This window comes from Carcharodon carcharias, chromosome 24 (genome assembly GCF_017639515.1).
Source record: "Carcharodon carcharias isolate sCarCar2 chromosome 24, sCarCar2.pri, whole genome shotgun sequence".
NCBI classification, from domain to species: Eukaryota; Metazoa; Chordata; class Chondrichthyes; order Lamniformes; family Lamnidae; genus Carcharodon; species Carcharodon carcharias.
The window spans coordinates 19,068,850-19,092,553 of NC_054490.1; the positions used below are offsets into that span (position 1 = coordinate 19,068,850).

The 23,704-nt window shown below is 53.0% G+C and overlaps 1 protein-coding gene across 3 annotated transcripts in view; it reads left to right on the top strand.

Annotated features, from left to right (window-relative positions):
* LOC121269319 (deleted in malignant brain tumors 1 protein-like) overlaps positions 1-23,704 on the top strand; it is a 246,846-nt gene that overhangs the window by 62,408 nt on the left and 160,734 nt on the right. For 2 of the 3 annotated variants that reach the window (XM_041173871.1, XM_041173872.1), the window contains exons 3-6: positions 4,122-4,181; positions 6,403-6,714; positions 9,116-9,430; positions 22,589-22,888. In XM_041173871.1, coding sequence (XP_041029805.1) covers positions 4,122-4,181; positions 6,403-6,714; positions 9,116-9,430; positions 22,589-22,888 — 987 coding nt within the window. The remainder of the gene's footprint in view (positions 1-4,121; positions 4,182-6,402; positions 6,715-9,115; positions 9,431-22,588; positions 22,889-23,704) is intronic. The other variant, XM_041173873.1, reaches the window with a different exon arrangement.

The following is a 23,704-nucleotide window of genomic DNA, read 5'->3' on the forward strand; positions in this document are numbered from 1 at the left end:
GTCTGCAGGGGTTGGAGGGGGTTACAGGGATAGGGAGTGTTGTAGGGGCTGGAGGAGGTTACAGAGATAGGGCGGATTGTAGGGGCTGGAGTGGGTTACAGAGATAGGGAGGGGTTTAGGGCTGGAGGAGGTTACAGAGATAGGGAGGGGTTTAGGGGTTGGAGGAGGTTACAGAGATAGGGAGGGTTGTAGGTGCTGGAGGGGGTTACAGAGATAGGGAGCGTTGTAGGGGCTGGAGGAGGTCACAGAGATAGGGAGGATTGTAGGTGCTGGAGGGGGTTACAGAGATAGGGAGGGTTGTAGGGGCTGGAGGGGGTTACAGAGATAGGGAGGGGTTTAGGGGCTGGAGGAGGTTACAGAGATAGGGAGGGGTTTAGGGGCTGGAGGAGGTTACAGAGATAGGGAGGATTGTAGGTGCTGGAGGGGGTTACAGATATAGGGAGGGTTTTAGAGTCTGGAGGAGGTTACAGCAATAGGAAGGGTTGTAGGGGCTGGAGGAGATTACAGAGATGGGGAGGTCTGCAGGTGTTGGAAGGGGTTACAGAGATAGGGAGTGTTGTAGGGGCTGGAGGAGGTTACAGAGATAGGAAGGATTGTAGGTGCTGGAGGGGGTTACAGAGATAGGGAGGGTTGTAGTGGCTGGAGGAGGTTACAGAGATAGGGATGATTGTAGGGGCTGGAGGGGGTTACAGAGATAGGGAGGGGTTTAGGGGTTGGAGGAGGTTACAGAGATAGGGGGGGTTGTAGGTGCTGGAGGGGGTTACAGAGATAGGGAGGGTTGTAGGGGCTGGAGGAGGTTACAGAGATAGGGAGGGTTGTAGGGGCTGGAGGGGGTTACAGAGATAGGGAGCGTTGTAGGGGCTGGAGGGGGTTACAGAGAAAGGGAGTGTCGTAGGGGCTGGAGGAGGTTACAAAGATAGGGAGGGTTTTAGAGGCTGGATTAGGTTACAGCAATAGGGAGGGTTGTAGGGGCTGGAGGAGGTTACAGAGATAGGGAGGCTGCAGGGGTTGGAGGGGGTTACAGTGATAGGGAGGGTTGTAGGGGCTGGAGGAGGTTACAGAGATAGGGAGGGGTGTAGGGGCTAGAGGAGGGTACAGAGATAGGGAGGGATGTAGGTGCTGGAGGAGGTTACAGAGATAGGGCGGATTGTAGGGGCTGGAGGGGGTTACAGAGATAGGGAGGATTGTAGGGGCTGGAGGAGGTTACAGAGATAGGGAGGGTTGTAGGGGCTGGAGGAGGTTACAGTGATAGGGAAGGTTGCAGGGGCTGGAGGAGTTTACAGTGAGAGGGAGGGTTGTAGGGGCTGGAGGAGCTTACAGAGATATGGAGGGTTGTAGGGGTTGGAGGGGGTTACAGAGATAGGGAGTGTTGTAGGGACTGGAGGAGTTTACAGAGATAGGGAGGGTTGTAGGGACTGGAGGAGGTTACAGAGATAGGGAGGGTTGTATGGACTGGAGGAGGTTACAGAGATAGGGAGTGTCGTAGGGGCTGGAGGAGGTTACAGAGATAGGGAGGTTTTTAGAGGCTGGAGGAGGTTACAGCAATAGGAAGTGTTGTAGGGGCTGGAGGAGATTACAGAGATAGGGAGGTCTGCAGGGGTTGGAGGGGGTTACAGAGATAGGGAGTGTTGTAGGGGCTGGAGGAGGTTACAGAGATAGGGAGGATTGTAGGTGCTGGAGGGGGTTACACAGATAGGGAGGGTTGTAGTGGCTGGAGGAGGTTACAGAGATAGGGAGGGTTGTAGGGACTGGAGGAGGTTACAGAGATAGGGAGGGTTGTATGGGCTGGAGGAGGTTACAGAGATAGGGAGGGTTTTAGGGGCTGGAGGGGGTTACAGAGATAGGGAGTGTCGTAGGGGCTGGAGGAGGTTACAGAGATAGGGAGGTTTTTATAGGCTGGAGGAGGTTACAGCAATAGGAAGGGTTGTAGGGGCTGGAGGAGATTACAGAGATAGGGAGGTCTGCAGGGGTTGGAGGGGGTTACAGGGATAGGGAGTGTTGTAGGGGCTGGAGGAGGTTACAGAGATAGGGCGGATTGTAGGGGCTGGAGTGGGTTACAGAGATAGGGAGGGGTTTAGGGCTGGAGGAGGTTACAGAGATAGGGAGGGGTTTAGGGGTTGGAGGAGGTTACAGAGATAGGGAGGGTTGTAGGTGCTGGAGGGGTTTACAGAGATAGGGAGCGTTGTAGGGGCTGGAGGAGGTCACAGAGATAGGGAGGATTGTAGGTGCTGGAGGGGGTTACAGAGATAGGGAGGGTTGTAGTGGCTGGAGGAGGTTACAGAGATAGGGATGATTGTTGGGGCTGGAGGGGGTTACAGAGATAGGGAGGGGTTTAGGGGTTGGAGGAGGTTACAGAGATAGGGAGGGTTGTAGGTGCTGGAGGGGGTTACAGAGATAGGGAGGGTTGTAGGGGCTGGAGGAGGTTACAGAGATAGGGAGGGTTGTAGGGGCTGGAGGGGGTTACAGAGATAGGGAGCGTTGTTGGGGCTGGAGGGGGTTACAGAGAAAGGGAGTGTCGTAGGGGCTGGAGGAGGTTACAAAGATAGGGAGGGTTTTAGAGGCTGGATTAGGTTACAGCAATAGGGAGGGTTGTAGGGGCTGGAGGAGGTTACAGAGATAGGGAGGCTGCAGGGGTTGGAGGGGGTTACAGTGATAGGGAGGGTTGTAGGGGCTGGAGGAGGTTACAGAGATAGGGAGGGGTGTAGGGGCTAGAGGAGGGTACAGAGATAGGGAGGAATGTAGGTGCTGGAGGAGGTTACAGAGATAGGGAGGATTGTAGGGGCTGGAGGAGGTTACAGAGATAGGGAGTGTTGTAGGTGCTGGAGGGGGTTACAGAGATAGGGAGGGTTGTAGGGGCTGGAGGAGGTTACAGAGATAGGGAGGGTTGCAGGGGCTGGAGGGGGTTACAGAGATAGGGAGCGTTGTTGGGGCTGGAGGGGGTTACAGAGAAAGGGAGTGTCGTAGGGGCTGGAGGAGGTTACAAAGATAGGGAGGGTTTTAGAGGCTGGATTAGGTTACAGCAATAGGGAGGGTTGTAGGGGCTGGAGGAGGTTACAGAGATAGGGAGGCTGCAGGGGTTGGAGGGGGTTACAGTGATAGGGAGGGTTGTAGGGGCTGGAGGAGGTTACAGAGATAGGGAGGGGTGTAGGGGCTAGAGGAGGGTACAGAGATAGGGAGGAATGTAGGTGCTGGAGGAGGTTACAGAGATAGGGAGGATTGTAGGGGCTGGAGGAGGTTACAGAGATAGGGAGGGTTGTAGGGGCTGTAGGAGGTTACAGAGATAGGGAGGGTTGTAGGGGCTGGAGGAGGTTACAGAGATAGGGAGGGTTGTAGGGGCTGGAGGAGGTTACGGAGATAGGGAGGGGTGTAGGGGCTGGAGGAGGTTACAGAGATAGTGAGGGTTGTAGGGGCTGGAGGAGGTTACAGAGATAGGGAGGGTTGTAGGGGCTGGAGGAGGTTACAGAGATAGGGAGGGGTGTAGGCATTGGAGGAGGTTACAGAGATAGGAAGGGTTGTAGGCATTGGAGGAGGTTACAGAGATAGGAAGGGTTGTAGGCATTGGAGGAGGTTACAGAGATAGGAAGGGTTGTAGGCATTGGAGGAGGTTACAGAGATAGGAAGGGTTGTAGGCATTGGAGGAGGTTACACAGTTAGGGAGTGTTGTAGGGGCTGGAGGGGATTACATAGATAGGGAGGGGCCGAGGTGGTGAAGGACTTTAAAAGTGGATGAGAATTTTAAAATCAGGATGTTAGGGAAGGAGGAGGTCAGTGAGTCCGAGGAGCGAGTCATGGTGTTGGGGGGGGTGGTGGGACCATGTCCGAGTTTGCTCTTGTTGGTGAGCAGCCCGAGCGATGGAATGGATCTGGCCGAGCCGTGTCAGGTCAGAGGTCACGTGTCAGGTCAGAGGGCACGGAGAGGCCAATAACCTCCGCAGGAGAAGGAGGTCAACGGACAGCGCTGAGGAGAAGTTGGGTGGGGAGGTGGGCGATGATTTGTCGGTGTGCGGGAAGCGGGGGGGAGCGCGGTGAGGGTGGTAAGAAGTCCGCTCTTGATGCGCGAGGCAGGAGGGGGAGGGGAATCCTGCTGGAACTTTCCACTCACTTCCGACTTTCTCTTCCAGGTTTAAACCTCTCAGCAGCATCGCCTCCACCCGCTGAGCCTGCAACCATCGCCCCTCCTGGTAAGAACGGGCCTGGCGGCTCGCTTTACTCTCCTTGCTTCTCTGCTCCGCGGGTGAGGCTGTACCCCCCCCCCCCCCCCCCGCCACCCCACCCCACCTCTCCAGGAAGCCACTGGCATTGCCAACAGCCGTGCCCAGAGCCAACACCAGGGAGGGTGGGGGGCCCAGGCACCCGGTGTTACAGCGGCAGGGGTGAAAGCAGCTGGGCGTAGCGACGCTGGGCGGGAGCGGCGCTAGGCTGACCTCCAGCCTGGGCCTCCCTCCACCATCCACTTGGCAAAACCTTGCTGCCCCATGAGGGTGAATAAAGATTCCCCGTTCGTAACTGTAGATTTTACTGGAGGTGAAAAGGGGTTGTGGTGGCGGTGGGGGAGGGGTTTGGGGGGTGCTGGTGGGTGATATCATGACACCGTTCACACCTTCTCATTGTTCGGACGCTTTTCCCAGGAAGTTCTCATTGGAAGAAATGCAGGGGTTTTTTTTTGGAAAATATACTTCATTCACAAACTATCTGAAAGGACGTTATAAAACATTTCTAAATCACCATCACGACAAGTGCCATCAGATTCGACTTTTACACATGGATCATTACACAAGGGCCATTCTAGAACGAGGGGCCATAGTTTTAGGCTAACGGTTGGTAGATTTAAATCAGAGATGAGGAGGAATTACTTTTCTCAAAGGGTCGTGAATCTGTGGAATTCACTAGCTCAGAGCACAGTGGATGCCGGGACACTGAATAAATTTAAGGAGGAGATGGACAGATTTTTAATTAGTAATGGGCTGAAAGGTTATTGGGAGAGGAAATTGGAGTTGAGGCCGAAATGAGATCAGCCATGATCGTAATGAATGGCGGGGCAGGCTCAAGGGGCTGAATTGCCCACTCCTGCTCCTGGTTCTTATGTTAATACCATCAATGAATATTACAGTCATTTCAATATGGTCCTTACAGGCAGTCAGACAGTGCAATGGGATTTAAGTTGGCTGCCTAGATCGTGTTGCACTCTGAGGTGCTTCAGTACAATTAGAATACAATTAGTATTCAATGCGTACATTCAATGTGACCCGTACAGCCTGAGGGGTCTATACAATTCCCAGCCCCTTGGTGTACTATGGCAGAAAGGTCTTAGACAGCGACCTTTCCCTATTGGGCCTTTGCAACGGCTGCCTCCAAGCTTTAGTGCGTCCCTCAGCGCGTAGTCCTGGACCTCGGGATGTGCCAGTCTGCAACACTCGGTCAGGGGGACACTCATTAGAAGAGGCACCAAAGGAATTATGCAGTAAATGGCAGAACCCTTAAGTGCATCGACGGGCAGAGGGATCTGGGTGTACAGTTCTACAGGACGCTGAAAGTGGCAACGCAGGTGGATAAGGTAGTCAGGAAGGCTTATGACATGCTTGCCTTCATCGGCAGGGGTATTGAGTATAAAAGCTGGGAAGTCATGCTGCAGCTGTATAGAACCTTGGTTAGGCCACACTTGGAATATTGCATGCAATTCTGGTCGCCACATTACCAGAAGGATATGGAGGCGTTGGAGAGGGTGCGGAGGAGGTTTACCAGGATGCTGCCTGGTCTGGAGGTTATTAGCTATGAGGAGAGGTTGGAGAAACTCGGATTGTTCTCACTAGAGCGACGGAGATTGAGGGGCGACTTGATAGAAGTTTACAAAATTATGAGTGGCATGGACAGAGTAGATAGAAGCTTTTTCCCAGGGTGGAAGAATCAATTACTAGGGGACATAGATTTAAGGTGAGAGAAGAAAACTATAGAGGAGACGTGCGGGGCAAGTTTTTTACGCAGAGGGTAGTGAGTGTCTAGAATTCGCTGCCAGAGGAGGTGGTGGAAGCAGGTACGATAGTGGTGTTTAAGAGGCAGCTTGACAAATACATGAATAGGATGGGAATAGAGGGATACGGAGCCCGGAAGTTTTAGTTGACGGGCAATATGATCGGTGCAGGCTTGGAGGGCCGAAGGGCCTGTTCCTGTGCTGTACTTTTCTTTGTTCTTTCTTCTTTGACTCTGTGTCATTCAATGCCCAGGCTCCCTGCTCGCTATCCGCAGCTCCTTCCTGTGGGCCCTGGATCCCGTCTCCCTTGACAAACAGGATCGGTTTAACTGTGCCCCCCACCCACCCCCACCCCCCACCGACCTCTTCCTTTCTCTCTCCGCCAACCAATTTCCTTTTTTTGTTTCCCTCCCCCCACCCCCTTCCCTCCACAGAGGTGCCCGTGAGGCTGGTGAACGGCGCGAGCGAGTGCTCGGGATGGGTGGAGCTGCACCACCAGGGGACCTGGAGGCCCCTGTGCCGGGAGTTCTGGGACGCCAAGGGGGCCGACGTGATCTGCCGGCAGCTAGGCTGCGGCCTGTCCCGCTGGGCCAACTACAGCGGGAGCGGAGGGGGGCCCGGCCCCTTCTGGGTCAACCTGATGAACTGCACGGGGTCCGAGGCGGGTTGGATGGGGTGTCCCGGCGACATGCTGGCAGATGACCAGCCGTGCGACAGGAACCTCACCGCCGGCCTGCTCTGCACAGGTCGGTGAACAAAGGGCCGCTCAGGGTTAGCGACTTGCAGTGGAGGGCGGGCAAGCTCGGGGGTGGGGGGGGTTGAGGGGGGGAAAGGGGGGAGGGGGGGAAAGTGGGGGGAGGGGGGAAGGAAGAACTGGAAGTCGGGGAAGATGGATGGAGGGAAGGAAGAAAAGATGGGCAGAAAGATGGGAAGAATGAAAGGGAGAGGCGAAAGAAAGGGTCGTTAAAAGTCAAAAGGGCTATGTGGAAAAGCACAACGTTGCTATGGGATGGGTCCCTACGTTGCTATGGAGATTGGGCTATGGTGCTGTCGCTAAATGGTTCAGGAAGTTGATGAGGCTGATGGGGCAAAAGTATTTCCTCTGGTGGTGGTAGGGGTGGGGGTGGGGGTGGGGGTTAGGGGGTGGGGGGTGGGAGTGGGTGGTCGGGGTTGGGGGGTAGGGAATTGGGGTGGGTGGTTGGGGTGGGGGTGGGTGTTGGGGGGTTGCAGGTAGGGGTGGGGGTGGGGGTGGGGGTTAGGGGGTGGGGGGTGGGAGTGGGTGGTCGGGGTTGGGGGGTAGGGAATTGGGGTGGGTGGTTGGGGTGGGGGTGGGTGTTGGGGGGTTGCAGGTAGGGGTGGGGGTGGGGGTTGGGGGGGTTGCAGGTAGGGGTGGGGGTGGGGGTTGGGGGGTTTGCAGGTAGGGGTGGGGGTTGGGGGGGTTGCAGGTAGGGGTGGGGGTGGGGGTTGGGGGGGTTGCAGGTAGGGGTGGGGGTGGGGGTTGGGGGGGTTGCAGGTAGGGGTGGGGGTGGGGGTTGGGGGGGTTGCAGGTAGGGGTGGGGGTGGGGGTTGGGGGGGTTGCAGGTAGGGGTGGGGGTGGGGGTTGGGGGGGTTGCAGGTAGGGGTGGGGGTGGGGGTTGGGGGGGTTGCAGGTAGGGGTGGGGGTGGGGGTTGGGGGGGTTGCAGGTAGGGGTGGGGGTGGGGGTTGGGGGGGTTGCAGGTAGGGGTGGGGGTGGGGGTTGGGGGGGTTGCAGGTAGGGGTAGGGGTGGGGGTTGGGGGTTGGGGGTGGGGGTTGGGGGTGGGGGCAGGGGATGGGTGGTGGGGGTGGGGGCTGGAGGGTTGCAGGTAAGGGTGGGGGTGGGGTTTGGGGGGTGGGGGTGGGGGGTTGGGGGGTGGGTGGAGGTTGGGGTGGGGGTTGGGGGTTGCAGGTAGGAGTGGGGGTGGGGGTGGGGGTTGGGGAGTGGGGGTGGGTGGTTGGGGGCGGGGGTGGGTGGAGGAGAGACCGGGGCAAGGGGGATAAGGCCTTAAAGCTCGAGCCGGCTGTTCAGGGGCGATGTCACGGAGCCTCTCTTCCCACAAAAGGTGGGCAGAAATCTGGGACCCTCTCTCCCCTCCCAGAAATTGAGCTGTTGAGGCTGGGGATGGTCTGACCATTTCAAAACAGGAGATTGGTAGATTCTTTGTGAGACAAGGTTATTATAATTGGGTCACGGGGCCAAGGTCGGCCGATGGGGTTAAGACGCAGGTCAACCATGGTTTTAACAAATGGTGGAACTGGCTTGAGTGGCAGAATGGCTTCCTCCTGTCCCTATGTACCTTGGTCCCTATGACCCTATGCCCCTATGACTCTAAATAGCTATGACCCTATGACCCTATATCCCTATGACCTATATCTCGATGGCCCTAAATCCCTATGACCCTATGTCTGGATGGCTCGATATCCCTATGACCCTATGTCTGGATAGCTCGATATCCCTATGACCCCATGGCCCTATGACCTTATATCTCGATGACTGTATATCCTTATGACCCTACATGTCTATGGCCCTATATCCCTATGACCAATGGCCCTATGTCCTTCAGTCTTCATCGCCCTATGTCCCGGTGACCCTATGCTCCTCTGTCACTATGACTCTCCATCTCTTTAATCCTATGTCCCTATGATTCTCTATTCGTATGATCCTTTGACCCTATATCTGTATGACCCTATGACTCTTTATCCATATGTCCCTATAACCCATGTCCCTATGATCTTATGACCCTATAACCATGTAACTATATAACCCTATGAATCTATACCCTATGACCCAATGACCTATGTCCCGATGACCCTGATGACCTCATGACACAATGACCCTAAGACCTTTCTTGTCCTTATGATTGGATATCCCTAAATCCCAATGACACTATGTCCCTGTGACTCCATGATTCTCTGTGACCATAACCCAATGCCCCCTTTGAGCCTACGTCCTAATGCCTCACTATCTGCATGACACCGTATGCCCATGACTGTGACCCTCTGGCCCAAGGCCCGATGTCACTGGAACCTGATGTCTGATGTTGCTTTAGCTCAGTGACCCCTGATGCTGACCCTGTTTCAATCCCTCCCCAACACCCACCCCTCACCCCACCCACCCCCATCCCTCCAGAGCATAAGGAGCTGCGCCTCGTGGGCGGGGGCAGCCGATGCGCCGGCAGAGTGGAGGTCAACTCGAACGGGACATGGGGGACAGTCTGCGATGATTCCTGGGACCTGCGCTCCGCCTCCGTTGTCTGCAGGCAGCTGGGCTGCGGCTCTGCCGTCTCGTCCGTCACCGCCTCGCACTTCGGGCAAGGCCAAGGCCCCATCTACCTGGATGAGGTGAACTGCAGCGGCGCCGAGACTTACCTGTGGAGCTGCCCGTCGGATCCTTGGCTCCAGCACGACTGCGGCCACAAAGAAGACGCTGGGGTCGTGTGTTCCGGTGAGCAGACATTTTCCTTCCTTCACGTTTGTCCCGTTTTGCCCCGTTGCTGCTTAAGACGGTGTGTGCACTTCCCGCTTGCTTTTTCCGTTGGTGGGGGGGGTAGGTCCTTGTGATGGGAGGTGAGCTCTGTTGCCACGGTGTAATGGGCCTGTGTTGCTATGGTGGGATGGGCCTGTGTTGCTATGGATGAATGGGCCTGTGTAGCTATGGAGGAATGGGCCTGTGTAGCTATGGAGGAATGGGCCTGTGTAGCTATGGAGGAATGGGCCTGTGTTGCTATGGAGGAATGGGCCTGTGTTGCTATGGTGGAATGGGCCTGTGTTGCTATGGAGGAATGGGCCTGTGTAGCTATGGAGGAATGGGCCTGTGTAGCTATGGAGGAATGGGCCTGTGTTGCTATAGAGGAATGGGCCTGTGTTGCTATGGGGAAGGGGCTCTGTTTTGCTATGGTGGAATAGGCCTGTGTTGCTATAGAGGAATGGGCCTGTGTTGCTATGGTGGAATCGGCCTGTGTTGCTATGGAGGAATGGGCCTGTGTTGCTATGGTGGAATCGGCCTGTGTTGCTATGGAGGAATGGGCCTGTGTTGCTATGGTGGAATAGGCCTGTGTTGCTATGTTGGAATGGGCCTGTGTTGCTATGGAGGAATGGTCCTGTGTTGCTATGGTGGAATGGGCCTGTGTTGCTATGGAGGAATGGGCCTGTGTTGCTATGGTGGAATGGGCCTGTGTTGCTATGGAGGAATGGGCCTGTGTTGCTATGGAGGAATGGGCCTGTGTTTCTATGGTGGAATGGGCCTGTGTTTCTATGGTGGAATGGGCCTGTGTTTCTATGGTGGAATGGGCCTGTGTTTCTATGGTGGAATGGGCCTGTGTTGCTATGGAGGAATGGGCCTGTGTTGCTATGGTGGAATGGGCCTGTGTTGCTATGGAGGAATGGGCCTGTGTTGCTATGGAGGAATGGGCCTGTGTTTCTATGGTGGAATGAGCCTGTGTTTCTATGGTGGAATGGGCTCTGTGTTGCTATGGTGGAAGGGGCTCTGTGTTGCTATGGTGTAAGGGGCCTGTGTTGCTATGGAGGAATGGGCCGGTGTTGCTATGGAGGAATGGGCCGGTGTTGCTATGGAGGAATGGGCCTGTGTTGCTATGTTGGGATGGGCCTGTTTTGCTATGTGAAAGGGGCCTATGTTGCTATGGAGGAATGGGCCTGTGTTGCTTAGGTGGAAGGAGCTTTGTATTGCTATGGAGGATAGGCCCCTTGTTGCGATGGCGGACAAGCTCTATATTATTATAGGGGAGTGGCCGTGAGTTGGACTGGGGTGGGCTCCGTTTAGATGTGTGAGATGAGCTCTGTGTAGGTGTGGGAGGATGGGCTCTGTGTAGGTGTGGGGGAGGATGGGCTCTGTGTAGGTGTGTGGGGGGATGGGCTCTGTGTAGGTGTGGGGGGATGGGCTCTGTGTAGGTGTGGGGGGATGTGCTCTGTGTAGGTGTGGGGGGATGGGCTCTGTGTAGGTGTGGGGGGGGATGTGCTCTGTGTAGGTGTGGGGGGGATGGGCTCTGTGTAGGTGTGAGGGGAGGATGGGCTCTGTGTAGGTGTGAGGGGAGGATGGGCTCTGTGTAGGTGTGAGGGGGGGATGGGCTCTGTGTAGGTGTGGGGGGATGGGCTCTGTGTAGGTGTGGGGGGGATGGGCTCTGTGTAGGTGTGTGGGGGGATGGGCTCTGTGTAGGTGTGGGGGGGGGATGGGCTCTGTGTAGGTGTGTGGGGGGATGGGCTCTGTGTAGGTGTGGGGGGGGGATGGGCTCTGTGTAGGTGTGGGGGGAGGATGGGCTCTGTGTAGGTGTGGGGAGGATGGGCTCTGTGTAGGTGTGGGGGAGGATGGGCTCTGTGTAGGTGTGGGGGGGATGGGCTCTGTGTAGGTGTGGGGGGGGATGGGCTCTGTGTAGGTGTGGGGGGGATGGGCTCTGTGTAGGTGTGGGGGGGATGGGCTCTGTGTAGGTGTGGGGGGATGTGCTCTGTGTAGGTGTGGGGGGATGTGCTCTGTGTAGGTGTGGGAGGATGGGCTCTGTGTAGGTGTGGGAGGATGGGCTCTGTGTAGGTGTGAGGGGAGTATGGGCTCTGTGTAGGTGTGAGGGGAGGATGGGCTCTGTGTAGGTGTGAGGGGAGGATGGGCTCTGTGTAGGTGTGTGGGAGGATGGGCTCTGTGTAGGTGTGAGGGGAGGATGGGCTCTGTGTAGGTGTGGGAGGATGGGCTCTGTGTAGGTGTGAGGGGAGGATGGGCTCTGTGTAGGTGTGGGAGGATGGGCTCTGTGTAGGTGTGAGGGGAGGATGGGCTCTGTGTAGGTGTGGGAGGATGGGCTCTGTGTAGGTGTGAGGGGAGGATGGGCTCTGTGTAGGTGTGGGAGGATGGGCTCTGTGTAGGTGTGGGAGGATGGGCTCTGTGTAGGTGTGTGGGAGGATGGGCTCTGTGTAGGTGTGAGGGGAGGATGGGCTCTGTGTAGGTGTGGGAGGATGGGCTCTGTGTAGGTGTGTGGGAGGATGGGCTCTGTGTAGGTGTGGGAGGATGGGCTCTGTGTAGGTGTGAGGGGAGGATGGGCTCTGTGTAGGTGTGGGGGGATGGGCTCTGTGTAGGTGTGGGAGGATGGGCTCTGTGTAGGTGTGAGGGGAGGATGGGCTCTGTGTAGGTGTGGGGGGATGGGCTCTGTGTAGGTGTGGGGGGGTGGGCTCTGTGTAGGTGTGGGGGGATGGGCTCTGTGTAGGTGTGGGAGGATGGGCTCTGTGTAGGTGTGAGGGGAGGATGGGCTCTGTGTAGGTGTGGGAGGATGGGCTCTGTGTAGGTGTGGGGGGGTGGGCTCTGTGTAGGTGTGGGGGGATGGGCTCTGTGTAGGTGTGGGGGGATGGGCTCTGTGTAGGTGTGGGGGGGGGATGGGCTCTGTGTAGGTGTGGGGGGGATGGGCTCTGTGTAGGTGTGTGGGGGGATGGGCTCTGTGTAGGTGTGGGGGGGGGATGGGCTCTGTGTAGGTGTGGGGGAGGATGGGCTCTGTGTAGGTGTGGGGGGAGGATGGGCTCTGTGTAGGTGTGGGGGGGATGGGCTCTGTGTAGGTGTGGGGGGATGGGCTCTGTGTAGGTGTGGGGGGATGGGCTCTGTGTAGGTGTGGGGGAGGATGGGCTCTGTGTAGGTGTGGGGAGGATGGGCTCTGTGTAGGTGTGGGGGAGGATGGGCTCTGTGTAGGTGTGGGGGGGATGGGCTCTGTGTAGGTGTGGGGGGGATGGGCTCTGTGTAGGTGTGGGGGGGATGGGCTCTGTGTAGGTGTGGGGGGGATGGGCTCTGTGTAGGTGTGGGGGGATGTGCTCTGTGTAGGTGTGGGGGGATGTGCTCTGTGTAGGTGTGGGAGGATGGGCTCTGTGTAGGTGTGAGGGGAGGATGGGCTCTGTGTAGGTGTGTGGGAGGATGGGCTCTGTGTAGGTGTGAGGGGAGGATGGGCTCTGTGTAGGTGTGGGAGGATGGGCTCTGTGTAGGTGTGAGGGGAGGATGGGCTCTGTGTAGGTGTGAGGGGAGGATGGGCTCTGTGTAGGTGTGAGGGGAGGATGGGCTCTGTGTAGGTGTGTGGGAGGATGGGCTCTGTGTAGGTGTGTGGGAGGATGGGCTCTGTGTAGGTGTGAGGGGAGGATGGGCTCTGTGTAGGTGTGGGAGGATGGGCTCTGTGTAGGTGTGGGGGGGGATGGGCTCTGTGTAGGTGTGGGAGGATGGGCTCTGTGTAGGTGTGGGGGGATGTGCTCTGTGTAGGTGTGGGGGGGGATGGGCTCTGTGTAGGTGTGGGGGGGGGATGGGCTCTGTGTAGGTGTGGGGGGATGGGCTCTGTGTAGGTGTGGGGGGAGAGCTCTGTGTAGGTGTGAGGGGGGGATGGGCTCTGTGTAGGTGTGGGGGGATGGGCTCTGTGTAGGTGTGGGGGGATGGGCTCTGTGTAGGTGTGGGGGGAGGATGGGCTCTGTGTAGGTGTGGGGGGATGGGCTCTGTGTAGGTGTGGGGGGGATGGGCTCTGTGTAGGTGTGGGGGGAGGATGGGCTCTGTGTAGGTGTGGGGGGGGGATGGGCTCTGTGTAGGTGTGGGGGGATGGGCTCTGTGTAGGTGTGGGTGGAGAGCTCTGTGTAGGTGTGAGGGGGGGATGGGCTCTGTGTAGGTGTGGGGGGATGGGCTCTGTGTAGGTGTGGGGGGATGGGCTCTGTGTAGGTGTGGGGGGATGGGCTCTGTGTAGGTGTGGGGGGGGATGGGCTCTGTGTAGGTGTGGGGGGATGGGCTCTGTGTAGGTGTGGGGGGGATGGGCTCTGTGTAGGTGTGGGGGGATGGGCTCTGTGTAGGTGTGGGGGGAGAGCTCTGTGTCAGTGTTGGGGGGATGGGCTCTGTGTAGGTGTGGGGGAGGATGGGCTCTGTGTAGGTGTGGGGGGATGGGCTCTGTGTAGGTGTGTGGGAGGATGGGCTCTGTGTAGGTGTGGGGGGAGAGCTCTGTGTCAGTGTTGGGGGGATGGGCTCTGTGTAGGTGTGGGGGGGGATGGGCTCTGTGTAGGTGTGGGGGGATGGGCTCTGTGTAGGTGTGGGGGGATGGGCTCTGTGTAGGTGTGGGGGGGGGATGGGCTCTGTGTAGGTGTGAGGGGGGGATGGGCTCTGTGTAGGTGTGGGGGGATGGGCTCTGTGTAGGTGTGTGGGAGGATGGGCTCTGTGTAGGTGTGGGGGGAGAGCTCTGTGTCAGTGTTGGGGGGATGGGCTCTGTGTAGGTGTGGGGGGATGGGCTCTGTGTCGTTGTGTGGGTGGGTGGGTGGGCTCTGTGTCAATGTGGGGGAGGTGGTGGGTGGGTGCTGTAATGGGGCTGGGCCCTGTGTTTCTGTGTGGGATGGGCTCTAAGTTGCAATGGGAGATGGGTCCTGTGCTGTAATGGGGCTGGGCCCTGTGTTGCGATGAGGGTCGGGCTCTTTGATACTATGGGAGATGAGTTCTGCGTTGCTATGGAGGATGGGCATGGTGAGGTTATGGGGAATGGCCATGGTGTTGATCTGGGAATGGCAGTTGTGTTTCTAGAGGGTTAGGCCCAGTGTGGTTATGGGGGCGGGGAGGTGGGGTCGGTGAGCATTGCGTTGCTGTGGGCGATAGCTCTCTATGTTGTGATGTGGGGTGGGCCTTGTTTTTCAATGGGGGGGAGTGGTCCCCGTTTTGCTGTAGGCGATGGGCTCTTGTTACCATGGAGAGTGGGCTCTTGTTGCTAAAGGGTCAGGCTGTATGTTGCTATGGACGCTGGGCCATTTTTACTATGGGGGATTAGGCCCTGTGTTGCTCTGAGGAATGGGATCTTGTGCTATGCGATATGAGCTCTGTTGCTATGGGTGAGGGATTTGTGTTGCTATGGGTGAGGGATTTGTGTTGCTATGGGGGATGGACTTGTGTTGCTATGGGGGATGGACGTGTGTTGCTATTGGTGATAATCTTGTGTTGCTATTGGTGATAAACTTGTGTTGCTCTGGGGAATGGACTTGTGTTGCTATTGGTGATAAACTTGTGTTGCTATGGGTGATGGACTTGTGTTGCTCTGGGGGATGGAGTTGTGTTGCTATGTGGGATGAACTTTTGTTGCTATGGGGGATGGACTTGTGTTGCTTTGGGGGATGGACTTGTGTTGTTATTGGTGATAAACATGTGTTGCTATGGGGGATGGGCTTGTGTTGCTATTGGTGATAAACTTGTGTTGTTATTGGTGATAAACTTGTGTTGCTATGGGTGATGGACTTGTGTTGCTATGGGTAATGGACTTGTGTTGCTCTGGGGGATGGAGTTGTGTTGCTATGTGGGATGGACTTGTGTTGCTATGGGGGATGGAGTTGTGTTGCTATGTGGGATGGACTTGTGTTGCTATGGGGGATGGAGTTGTGTTGCTATGTGGGATGGACTTGTGTTGCTATGTGGGATGGACTTGTGTTGCTATGGGGGATGGAGTTGTGTTGCTATGTGGGATGGACTTGTGTTGCTATGGGGGATGGAGTTGTGTTGCTATGTGGGATGGACTTGTGTTGCTATGGGGGATGGACTTGTGTTGCTATGGGGGATGGACTGTGTTGTTATTGGTGATAAACTTGTGTTGCTATTGGTGATAACCTTGTGTTGTTATTGCTGATAAACTTGTGTTGCTATTGGTGATAAACTTGTGTTGCTATGGGGGATGGGCTTGTGTTGCTATGGGTGATGGACTTGTGTTACTCTGGGGGATGGACTTGTGTTGCTATGTGGGATGGACTTGTGTTGTTATTGGTGATAAACTTGTGTTGTTATTGGTGATAAACTTGTGTTGCTATGGGTGATGGACTTGTGTTGCTGTGGGGGATGGGCTTGTGTTGCTATGGCGGATGGACTTGTGTTGCTCTGGGGGATGGACTTGTGTTGCTATGGGTGATGGACTTGTGTTACTCTGGGGGATGGACTTGTGTTGCTCTGGGGGATGGACTTGTGTTGCTCTGGGGGATGGAGTTGTGTTGCTATGTGGGATGGACTTGTGTTGCTATGGGGGATGGAGTTGTGTTGCTATGTGGGATGGACTTGTGTTGCTATGGGGGATGGAGTTGTGTTGCTATGTGGGATGGACTTGTGTTGCTATGTGGGATGGACTTGTGTTGCTATGGGGGATGGACTGTGTTGTTATTGGTGATAAACTTGTGTTGCTATTGGTGATAACCTTGTGTTGTTATTGCTGATAAACTTGTGTTGCTATTGGTGATAAACTTGTGTTGCTATGGGGGATGGGCTTGTGTTGCTATGGGTGATGGACTTGTGTTACTCTGGGGGATGGACTTGTGTTGCTATGTGGGATGGACTTGTGTTGTTATTGGTGATAAACTTGTGTTGTTATTGGTGATAAACTTGTGTTGCTATGGGTGATGGACTTGTGTTGCTGTGGGGGATGGGCTTGTGTTGTTATTGATGATAAACTTGTGTTGCTATTGCTGATAAACTTGTGTTGTTATTGATGATAAACTTGTGTTGCTATGGGTGATGGACTTGTGTTACTCTGGGGGATGGACTTGTGTTGCTGTGGGGGATGGGCTTGTGTTGTTATTGATGATAAACTTGTGTTGCTATTGGTGATAAACTTGTGTTGTTATTGGTGATAAACTTGTGTTGCTATTGGTGATAAACTTGTGTTGTTATTGGTGATAAACTTGTGTTGTTATTGATGATAAACTTGTGTTGCTATGGGTGATGGACTTGTGTTACTCTGGGGGATGGACTTGTGTTGCTGTGGGGGATGGGCTTGTGTTGTTATTGATGATAAACTTGTGTTGCTATTGGTGATAAACTTGTGTTGTTATTGGTGATAAACTTGTGTTGCTATTGGTGATAAACTTGTGTTGTTATTGGTGATAAACTTGTGTTGCTATTGGTGATAAACTTGTGTTGTTATTGGTGATAAACTTGTGTTTCTATTGGTGATAAACTTGTGTTGTTATTGGTGATAAACTTGTGTTGCTATTGGTGATAAACTTGTGTTGTTATTGGTGATAAACTTGTGTTGCTATTGGTGATAAACTTGTGTTGCTATTGGTGAAAAACTTGTGTTGCTATTGGTGATAAACTTGTGTTGTTATTGGTGATAAACTTGTGTTGCTATTGGTGATAAACTTGTGTTGATATTGGTGATAAACTTGTGTTGCTATTGGTGATAAACTTGTGTTGTTATTGGTGATAAACTTGTGTTGCTATTGGTGATAAACTTGTGTTGCTATTGCTGATAAACATGTGTTGCTATTGGTGATAAACTTGTGTTGTTATTGGTGATAAACTTGTGTTGCTATTGGTGATAAACTTGTGTTGCTATTGCTGATAAACTTGTGTTGCTATTGGTGATAAACTTGTGTTGTTATTGCTGATAAACTTGTGTTGTTATTGGTGATAAACTTGTGTTGCTATTGGTGATAAACTTGTGTTGTTATTGGTGATAAACTTGTGTTGCTATTGGTGATACTCTTGTGTTGTTATTGGTGATAAACTTGTGTTGCTATTGCTGATAAACTTGTGTTGCTATTGGTGATAACCTTGTGTTGTTATTGCTGATAAACTTGTGTTGCTATTGGTGATAAACTTGTGTTGCTATTGGTGATAAACTTGTGTTGCTATGGGGGATGGACTTGTGTTGCTATTGGTGATAAACTTGTGTTGCTATGGGGGATGGGCTTGTGTTGCTATGGGTGATGGACTTGTGTTACTCTGGGGGATGGACTTGTGTTGCTATGTGGGATGGACTTGTGTTGTTATTGATGATAAACTTGTGTTGCTATTGGTGATAAACTTGTGTTGTTATTTGTGATAAACTTGTGTTGCTATGGGTGATAAAATTGTGTTGCTCTGGGGGATGGACTTGTGTTGCTATGGGTGATGGACTTGTGTTGTTATTGATGATAAACTTGTGTTGCTATTGGTGATAAACTTGTGTTGTTATTGGTGATAAACTTGTGTTGCTATGGGTGATGGACTTGTGTTACTCTGGGGGATGGACTTGTGTTGCTATGTGGGATGGATTTGTGTTGCTCTGGGGGATGGACTTGTGTTGCTATTGATGATAAACTTGTGTTGCTATTGGTGATAAACTTGTGTTGTTATTGCTGATAAACTTGTGTTGCTATTGGTGATAAACTTGTGTTGTTATTGCTGATAAACTTGTGTTGCTATTGGTGATAAACTTGTGTTGTTATTGGTGATAAACTTGTGTTGCTATTGGTGATAAACTTGTGTTGTTATTGGTGATAAACTTGTGTTGCTATTGGTGATAAACTTGTGTTGTTATTGGTGATAAACTTGTGTTGTTATTGGTGATAAACTTGTGTTGCTATTGGTGATAAACTTGTGTTGTTATTGGTGATAAACTTGTGTTGCTATTGGTGATAAACTTGTGTTGCTATTGCTGATAAACTTGTGTTGTTATTGGTGATAAACTTGTGTTGTTATTGGTGATAAACTTGTGTTGCTATTGGTGATAAACTTGTGTTGCTATTGCTGATAAACTTGTGTTGCTATTGGTGATAAACTTGTGTTGTTATTGCTGATAAACTTGTGTTGCTATTGGTGATAAACTTGTGTTGTTATTGGTGATAAACTTGTGTTGCTATTGGTGATAAACTTGTGTTGCTATTGCTGATAAACTTGTGTTGCTATTGCTGATAAACTTGTGTTGTTATTGGTGATAAACTTGTGTTGCTATTGGTGATAAACTTGTGTTGCTATTGCTGATAAACTTGTGTTGCTATTGGTGATAAACTTGTGTTGTTATTGCTGATAAACTTGTGTTGTTATTGGTGATAAACTTGTGTTGCTATTGGTGATAAACTTGTGTTGTTATTGCTGATAAACTTGTGTTGCTATTGGTGATAAACTTGTGTTGTTATTGCTGATAAACTTGTGTTGCTATTGCTGATAAACTTGTGTTGTTATTGGTGATAAACTTGTGTTGCTATTGCTGATAAACTTGTGTTGTTATTGGTGATAAACCTGTGTTGCTATTGGTGATAAACTTGTGTTGTTATTGCTGATAAACTTGTGTTGTTATTGGTGATAAACTTGTGTTGCTATGGGGGATGGACTTGTGTTGCTATTGGTGATAAACCTGTGTTGCTATTGGTGATAAACCTGTGTTGTTATTGGTGATAAACTTGTGTTGTTATTGCTGATAAACTTGTGTTGTTATTGGTGATAAACTTGTGTTGCTATTGGTGATAAACTTGTGTTGTTATTGGTGATAAACTTGTGTTGCTATTGGTGATAAACTTGTGTTGCTATTGCTGATAAACTTGTGTTGTTATTGGTGATAAACTTGTGTTGCTATTGGTGATAAACTTGTGTTGCTATTGCTGATAAACTTGTGTTGTTATTGCTGATAAACTTGTGTTGCTATTGGTGATAAACTTGTGTTGCTATGGGGGATGGACTTGTGTTGCTATTGGTGATAAACCTGTGTTGCTATTGGTGATAAACCTGTGTTGTTATTGGTGATAAACTTGTGTTGTTATTGCTGATAAACTTGTGTTGTTATTGGTGATAAACTTGTGTTGCTATGGGGGATGGACTTGTGTTGCTATTGGTGATGGACTTGTGTTGCTATTGCTGATAAACCTGTGTTGTTATTGGTGATAAACCTGTGTTGCTATGGGGGATGGACTTGTGTTGCTATGGCGGATGGACTTGTGTTGCTATAGGGGATGGACTTGTGTTGCTATGGGGGATGGACTTGTGTTGCTATGGGGGATGGACTTGTGTTGCTATGGCGGATGGACTTGTGTTGCTATTGGTGATGGACTTGTGTTGCTATTGCTGATAAACCTGTGTTGTTATTGGTGATAAACCTGTGTTGCTATGGGGGATGGACTTGTGTTGCTATGGCGGATGGACTTGTGTTGCTATAGGGGATGGACTTGTGTTGCTATGGGGGATGGACTTGTGTTGCTATGGCGGATGGACTTGTGTTGCTATAGGGGATGGACTTGTGTTGCTATGGGGGATGGACTTGTGTTGCTATGGGGGATGGACTTGTGTTGCTATGGCGGATGGACTTGACATTGTTAATGATGATTGTCAGGTGTCCATTGACAACCAATAGGAACTCAGCGGCCTCCTCTTAAAGGGGCACAACCCATAACCTGTGAATTAAACAAAGGTTTAAAGGAAACTTTAATTAAAATTGGGTTCCGGGGGGATGAGGTGCTCCAGTCTCCCCCTGGCGCCCACTGGCTGTGGAAGGCCTCAGACGTCCCATTGGACAACGTGTGCTCCCTCTGTCAGGACACCCGGGAGCGAAGGTGTCCTGGGGGGTTGGCGACAGGCAGACGGACGAGGGAACCCGTCGACAGCCCCCTGCCTGGGGCTGCTGATGGCCCGACTGGGCCTCACACACACACACACACACACACACACACACACTGGGAGTGACCCCACAAGGAGGGACTCTGATTCCCACAGCGCCCCCCCAACATCTCCCCCAACTCCGCACCCCTCCCCTCCACCCCCAACTCTGCAGAGGCACCTTGGGGACGAACCAGGAGTCTGGGACAGAAGCGGAAGCTGAAATGGAGACAAGGCCTCTTCAGGTAGTGGATCAGCGATGGTGATTCCCTCACTCTCCTGGCTCCGGGGAGGGGGGGGTTGGGTGTGCGGGGGATGGGGGGTGGGGTGGGGGTCAATGTTGCTCTGGGAAATGGGCCCTGTCGCTATGCGGATGAACCCCACCCCACCCGGTGCCAAGGCTGAAGGGCGCCATTTAGCCTTTTCCATCGACCTCTCCATTATAAATTTCAGAGCGTGTGACTCGCCGGTGTAAACCCGTGACTCACAGTGCACCGGACAGAGAAAACTTTCCAACTAATCCTCTCACCATGTTTTCTGATCATCTCCGCAGTGACCAGCGTCGATGTTTTCAATGCAAAGGGAAGGTTATATGTCCCAAAGAGCGATTCCCTGTTCGCCAAGGACACGAGTAAGAATCTCAGAGTTGGCCAGGCACAGTTGAGTCAACTCAACTGCTCCCGAAAACCTCATCCCTGCCTCCCATACGCCTAGACTTAGGAATTCCAGCCCACTGCTGCCCAGTGTCCCATATTCAATCCTGTGGAAAATCTGCTCACTGCTCCCAAGCCCCATTCAAGCATCACCCTGGGTTCACCGACATATATTGGCTCCTGGATTATCAACAGCTTGGTCCTGAAATTCTGATCCTTCATATTCAAATCTTTCCCTGGCCTCAACCCTCCCTATCTCTGTAACCTCCTCCAGCCCCTACAACCCTCCCTATCTCTGTAACCTCCTCCAGCCCCTACACCCCTCCCTATCTCTGTAACCTCCTCCAGCCCCTACAACCCTCCCTATCTCTGTAACCTCCTCCAGCCCCTACAACCCTCCCTATCTCTGTAACCTCCTCCAGCCCCTACAACCCTCGCTGTCTCTGTAACCTCCTCCAGCCCCTACAACCCTCCCTATCTCTGTAACCTCCTCCAGTCTCTACAACCCTCCCTATCTCTGTAACCTCCTCCAGCCCCTACAACCTTCCTTATCTCTGTAACCTCCTCCAGCCCCTACAACCCTCCCTATCTCTGCAACACCTTCCAAACCCTACAACCCTCCCTATCTCTGTAACCTCCTCCAGTCTCTACAACCCTCCCTATCTCTGTAACCTCCTCCAGTCTCTACAACCCTCCCTATCTCTGTAACCTCCTCCAGCCCCTACAACCCTCCCTATCTCTGTAACCTCCTCCAGCCCATACAACCCTCACTGTCTCTGTAACCTCTTTCAGCCCCTACAACCCTCTCTATCTCTGTAACCTCCTCCATCCCCTACAACCCTCCCTATCTCTGTAACCTCCTCCAGCCCCTACAACCCTCCCTTTCTCTGTAACCTCCTCCAGCCCCTACAACCCTCCCTATCTCTGTAACCCCCTCCAGCCCTTACAACCCTCCCTATCTCTATAACCTCCTCCATCCCCTACAACCCTCCCTATCTCTGTAACCTCCTCCAGCCCCTACAACCCTCCCTATCTCTGTAACCTCCTCCAGCCCCTACAATCCTGCCTATATCTGTAGCCAACTCTAGCCCTTTACCTGTTCACAGATCTCTGTGCTCCTCCTGTTCTGACCTCTTACACCATCTGTTGAATCTAATGGATCCACTGATCGCTGCCTCTTCCGCTCCCGGGACCCTAAGCTATGGAATTCCTTCCTTAAAACTCTCCGCCCCTCTCTTTTCCCCTTTTAAGGCTCTCCGTAAAGCTGAATTCTTTGTCTAGGTTTATTGGTCGCCCTTCGTAATATCTCCTCCCGCAACTCAGCATCAAATTTGGTTTGGTACACACTCCTGTGAAGCCCATTCATACACTTTTACTACGTTAAAGGCGCTATACAAATGCAAGTTGCTGTTATATTAAGGACTGTGCAATAAGCCCAAACTGTCGATCTGTAGTTACATCCTCCTCAAAATAGCATCGGTTGTGCGGCGCTCCAGCCCAGGGCGGAGACTGTCATTTCACCGTGTCGTGTTTACATAGGGATTCTGAATGTCTTCCTCCTCCACCACCACCCCCCCACCCGCCCCCACCACCCCCACCATGCCCCCCCCCCCCCCCACCCGCCGTTTCTCCACAGGGCACCGTGAAATCCGGCTGACTGGGGGTCCCAACCGCTGCTCGGGGCGGCTAAGCGTCCACGACCAGGGCACGTGGGGCTCGCTGTGTGCCACGATCTGGAACCTGTCCCTCGCCCACGGGGTCTGCCAGTACCTGGGCTGCGGCAACGCCTCGAGGCTCGACATGACCTACCAGCTGGCCGGCGAGGGCAGGTGGGGCGACCTGTGCCAGGAGGGCGCCACCGAGATAGCCGACTGCCTCCGGCCGCTGCCGGCTGACGCGTGCGAGGGGTTTGGAGCAGCAGGCGTGGTCTGCACCAGTAAGATTGCCACACGGGATTCACCCGGGAACCCGACCCCTTGTTAACCTTCCCTCTGTCCCTCCGAATAACGTTCGTGAAGTCCTCATTGACGAAGAAACAGAGAGGGTTGATGAGGGTAGTGCGGTGGATGTTGTGTACATGGGCTACCAATAGGCAGCTAATGATAGACTTGTTAGCAAATTTGAAGGTCGTGTGATTATAGGGACAATGGCAGCACAGGTCTATGATCAGCCAGAGGCCAAAGGAACAGAGTTGAGCTGTGAGCGGCTGTTTTTCAGACTGATCAGTGGTATTCCCAGGGTCGGCATTGTGAGTGCTTTGGCCGGGATGGGAGCAGTGAACCTATGATCCAGCCCCACTGATCCGCAGGCCGCGCTATTAATTTAAAATTTTAATTTTCTCACCAAATAGCCAACCTTCTATTTCCCCCACTGGTGTCCAGAATAGAAGAGCCTTCTTTCAATAGGATTAGTACGGGTGTTTATTATAACAAAACCCCTTTTCAAGTACTGGTTAGTACACAATTGTAAACGGGGAGTATAACTATCTATCCCTTTTTAAAGGATTCCCACAGCGTGCGACCGTGTGCTCACATACAGACACACACACACACACACACACACACACACACAGGCACACAGACACGCACACACACACACACACACAAATGCACACACACACAGGCACACAGACACGCACACACACACACACAAATGCACACACACACACAGACAGGCAGACACACACACACATACACGCACACGCACACACAGACACACACAGACAAACACACACACAAACACGCACAGACAA